General features: G+C 39.4%; 1 protein-coding gene across 3 annotated transcripts in view; it reads right to left on the reverse strand.

Moving 5' to 3' along the window:
- Positions 1 to 4,340, reverse strand: part of HMGCS1 (3-hydroxy-3-methylglutaryl-CoA synthase 1) — a 26,035-nt gene that overhangs the window by 4,329 nt on the left and 17,366 nt on the right. For all 3 annotated transcript variants that reach the window (XM_012807109.2, XM_003792962.3, XM_023515017.1), the window contains 4 exons: positions 3,468 to 3,638; positions 2,332 to 2,438; positions 892 to 1,017; positions 537 to 700 (listed from right to left, as the gene is read on the reverse strand). In XM_012807109.2, coding sequence (XP_012662563.1) covers positions 537 to 700; positions 892 to 1,017; positions 2,332 to 2,438; positions 3,468 to 3,638 — 568 coding nt within the window. The remainder of the gene's footprint in view (positions 1 to 536; positions 701 to 891; positions 1,018 to 2,331; positions 2,439 to 3,467; positions 3,639 to 4,340) is intronic.

Below are 4,340 nucleotides of genomic sequence, written 5' to 3' on the forward strand. Positions count from 1 at the left end.
AGGCACCTGCCACAATGCCCGGCTATTTTTTGGTTGCAGCCATCATTGTTGTTTGGTGGGTCCGGGCTGGATTCGAAGCCGCCAGCTCAGGTGTATGTGGCTGGCACCTTAGCCGGTTGAGCCACAGGTGCTGAGCCTCACACTTAATAACCTTAACAGATTTTGACCATGGTCTGAGATAAGAAGTGAGGGGCTCAACACCCTACCTGTACTCCATCTCTCACCAAGACACACACCACAAATGAGCCTTCCCTCTTATCAGTCTTTCTATAAATTCTGATCTTTACTAATAAAATCTAGTATTTACTGTTTACTTTTTAAATGCTAGTACTTCAAGTGCAAAGAAATACTTTATATAACTGACAATGGGGCAGCCGAAATCTAATCCCAGAGCCCTTTCTCTGAATTTCTCTGCCTTACTGACATTCCTTTGAGTTGCTAAATAAATATCACTTAGGTCTCCTAACCCTGAGCTCTGGGGATGGAAACTTTCTACACTGCCAAAGAGTAAGATGAACACAGTGAGCCTTATTCACCTCAGTCGCTGTGTTTGAATGCACAAGTCCCACTCCTTCGTCCAAAGTGTCATCATTTGGAGATGGGCGCCGAGCGTAAGTTCTTCTGTGCTTTTCATCCACTCTAACTAGGTACCATGTTCCTTCAAAGAGTGAATCTATAGAACCCTGGGGAATATAGTTGACTAAAGGAAAAGCAGAGAATATCCGAAATTAGTTATTACATACAACTTATCTGGCAATAAAACTAAAGTTTCATATATTCCCCACATGTTCACTGGCATCAGATTAGTACTGAATAAAGTAACATTTTTAATGTTACTACAGCCCTCTGATAAACTTTTGGCTTTACGTAAACACAATTTAATATTTTTACCCAAATGATGGGTGTCTTCTCTGAGCTTCATGGTTTCAGCAAAGATGTCTGGTGCCACACAAGTTCTTGAGTCCAGCCTTGATTTAAGATCACACAAACTTGCTGTTATCTTATCAAGAGCAGAACCTAAAATAGTAAATAATTCCAACATTAAAAAACTGAACAAAATTGCACATCCAAAAGAAGCCTAAATAAAAATGTTGCCAAATGAAAACAAAACAAAACAAAACAACCTTTCATTTCTTTTAGATCTACCAGCTATTCTTTAGTTAAAAAATAGTATCTAAAACTGGTATCTATTTAACAAACTTCCTATGATTTCTGACTAGACATTTTTTTTTGTTACTAGCCAGTAGACAAGTTAGGAGATAGAATTTGAAACTATAGGCTAAGGCACTGGCCACATACACCAGAGCTGGCGGGTTTGAACCTAGCCTGGGCCTGGCAAACAACAATGACAATTATAACAAAAAAAACAGCTGGGCATTGTAGCAGGTGCATATAGTCCCAGCTACTTGGGAGGCTGGGGTAACAGAATCGCTTAAGCCCGAGTTTGACGTTGCTGTGAGCTATGATGCCACAGCACTCTACCGAGGGTGACATAATGAGACTCTGTCTCAAAAAAAAAGCAAAGTTTTCATCAGTTTTTCTCTACGTTTTTGTTCCCTCTTGCTCAGAAAAGGCACAAAAGTTTCTTTAAATATAGGCAAGACTATAAATGTATAAAAATTTGATAACTTGGCTGGGTGCAGTGGCTCACTCCTAGCACTGTAATCCAAGCACTCTAGGAGGCTGAAGCAGGTAGATTGCATGAGTTCAGGAGTTTAAGACCAGTCTGAACAAGAGCAAAACCCCTTCTCTACTAAAAGTAGAAAAACTAGCTGGGTGCTGTGGCAGGTGCTTGTAGTTCTAGCTAATGGGGAGGCTGAGGCAAGAGGATTGCTAGAACCCAGGAATTTGAGGTTACTGGGAACTATGATACCACAGTACTCTACCCGGGGGTATAGAGTGAGATACTCATCTCAAAAAAAAGAAACAAATTAATAACTGAATCCTACTCTTTATCCTATTAGGGCAGACTTTTACTGTATAGCAGGAGTGTCCAATTTTTGTTTTCTCTGCTGCAAACTGGAAGAGTCAAGAGTTGTCTTAGTCCACACATTAAATATAGAAACACTAACAGAAGTTGATTGGCTAAAAAAAAAAAAAAGGTCCATTCATACTTTTCATGGTATCTGATACCACAGAAAAGCCAAAAAAGAAAAGACCTCAGAACATCAGCACATGGCCAGTGGCAGGTGGACCCCCTGCTATTTTAGAAGTAATGATAATTAAAATGTAATGATTTATGGGATTGAAATATTCACTTGAGAAGCTCATTAAAGTAACATCATCACAGTAGGTTCTCCATACCTTCTTGTTGAAAGACTTAGCACTTACCTGGTGTGGCATCTTGTGTAACTATAAGAGAGTACAGGGTGGCAGCCAAGCCAGAACCATAAGAGAACACTCCAATCCTCTTCCCGGCCAGTTGCTGAGGGGAGTACCTGTGTAGGGTGTAAAAATAATTAGGAAGCTGAACTGATCTAAAGCTACACTATATAGGAAGCCATACAAGTAAGAATAAAAATTTAAACTATAGGTTAAAATAGAGATCCAATTTAAAGTTGTAATATTATAGTAAGCTCACTGAAAATAAGAGTTTTTATCTTTTGGGGAATGATGGGGATTATGAAAGTTATTATACCACAATATAAGTTCCTTCATCAACCAGGGATTTTTTTTCCCTTTTTCTTTTTTTTAATTTGAGATTAATATAAAGGCACAAATGTTTAAGTTACATTGTTTTGATTTCTATGGTAAAATTCAAGTTGTTTTGAGCCCCAGGGAGTATGCTGAATATCCTGACATTATGCACATTAGGTAAGAAATTGCCAATCACCCTCCCTCCTCCCCTTTCCCCTTTCTTTTCTCTCCTCTCCCCCTCACAGAATATACTTGTTCATCACCCAGGGATTTATGGTTGAACTGTAGATTAAGAATAATAAAACCAAGGTTGGGCATGGTGGCTCATGCCTGTGATCCCAGCACTCTGGGAGGCTAAGGCAGGTGGATCACTTTAGCTCACGAGTTCGAAACCAGCCTAAGCAAGAGTGAAAACCCCCACCCTATCCCGTCTCTTAAAAAAAAAAAAAAAAAGGACTGGGCATTGTGCCGGGCAACTATAGTCCCAGCTACTTGGGAGGCTGAGGCAAAAGCTTAAGCTCAAGAGTTTGAGGTTGCTGTGACCTGTGACACCCCAGTGCTCTACTGGGGCAAGAAAGTGAGACTCTGTCTCCAAAAAAATGATAATAAAACCATGAAAATAGGAGCCGGGAAAGCCAATATGAAATTAACAAATACTTCTGGAAGAACTGTAGCCTCGACCCATATATCCGTCAAGTCAATGAATAATAGAGTAAAAAGCCTGAAGACAAGCATTGTGACCTACCAACCATATGCCTGACATGAGATTTGGTCTTAGAAATCTAACTTACTCAAAGGAGGGAAGTTAAGTAGATAAAATTCATACTTACTGTGCTAGAACAGAAGCAAGGGAACCATATACTGAAGATGTATACATATTTCCATTTTGATTTGACACAAGCAAAGATGCCTTTGTTTTCTGATTAAAGAGTTCAGAACTTGCCTTCATAAATGCCTTTTCCACATCTCTGTCAAAGTAGGTATCTTCTAATTTAACATCTCTGAAAAATTTACCAAAAAAAGATAATTTGATGGTGTTCAAAGCCTATGTTTTTATTACATTAAGGTAATGATCTAATTAATATTCAAATATATAAATATGTATGATTCTGTTTTCCCATTTATTAAAAGCCTAGTAACAGGCTCAGCGCCTGTAGCTCAGTGTCAGCCACATACACCAGAGCTGATGGGTTTGAATTCAGCCCATGCCTGCCAAACAACAATGACAACTGCAACCAAAAAAAAGGGCGTTGTGGTGGGTGCCTGTAGTCCCAGCTATTTGGGAGGCTGGGGCAAGAGAATCACTTAAGCTCAAGAGTTTGAGGTTGCTGTGAACTGTGAGCCATGGCACTCTACCCAAGGTGACATAGTAAGATTCCGTCACAAAAAAAAAAAAAAAGCCAAGTAACAGTATGCTAACTGCAACAGAAGACATAACAGTCTTCAAATGACCGTAACAGTGGCCATTTTTCTCAAGGGTTTTTATAATCAAGTTATGAATACTTGATTCAGTGGGTTAATGGACCCACTAAGGCAAACAGAATACTATTTCAAGTCCGTACTAATGTCTACTTAGTCTTAAAAAAATCATGATATTGCGGCGGAGCCTGTGGCTCAAAAGAGTAGGGCACCAACTGCATATATGGAAGGTGGCGGGTTCAAACCCAGCCCAGGCCAAAGACTGCAAAAAAAAAAAAAAAAAA

The sequence above is a fragment of the Otolemur garnettii genome, unplaced genomic scaffold (genome assembly GCF_000181295.1).
Source record: "Otolemur garnettii isolate 467f Iridium unplaced genomic scaffold, OtoGar3 scaffold00063, whole genome shotgun sequence".
Classification (NCBI taxonomy): domain Eukaryota; kingdom Metazoa; phylum Chordata; class Mammalia; order Primates; family Galagidae; genus Otolemur; species Otolemur garnettii.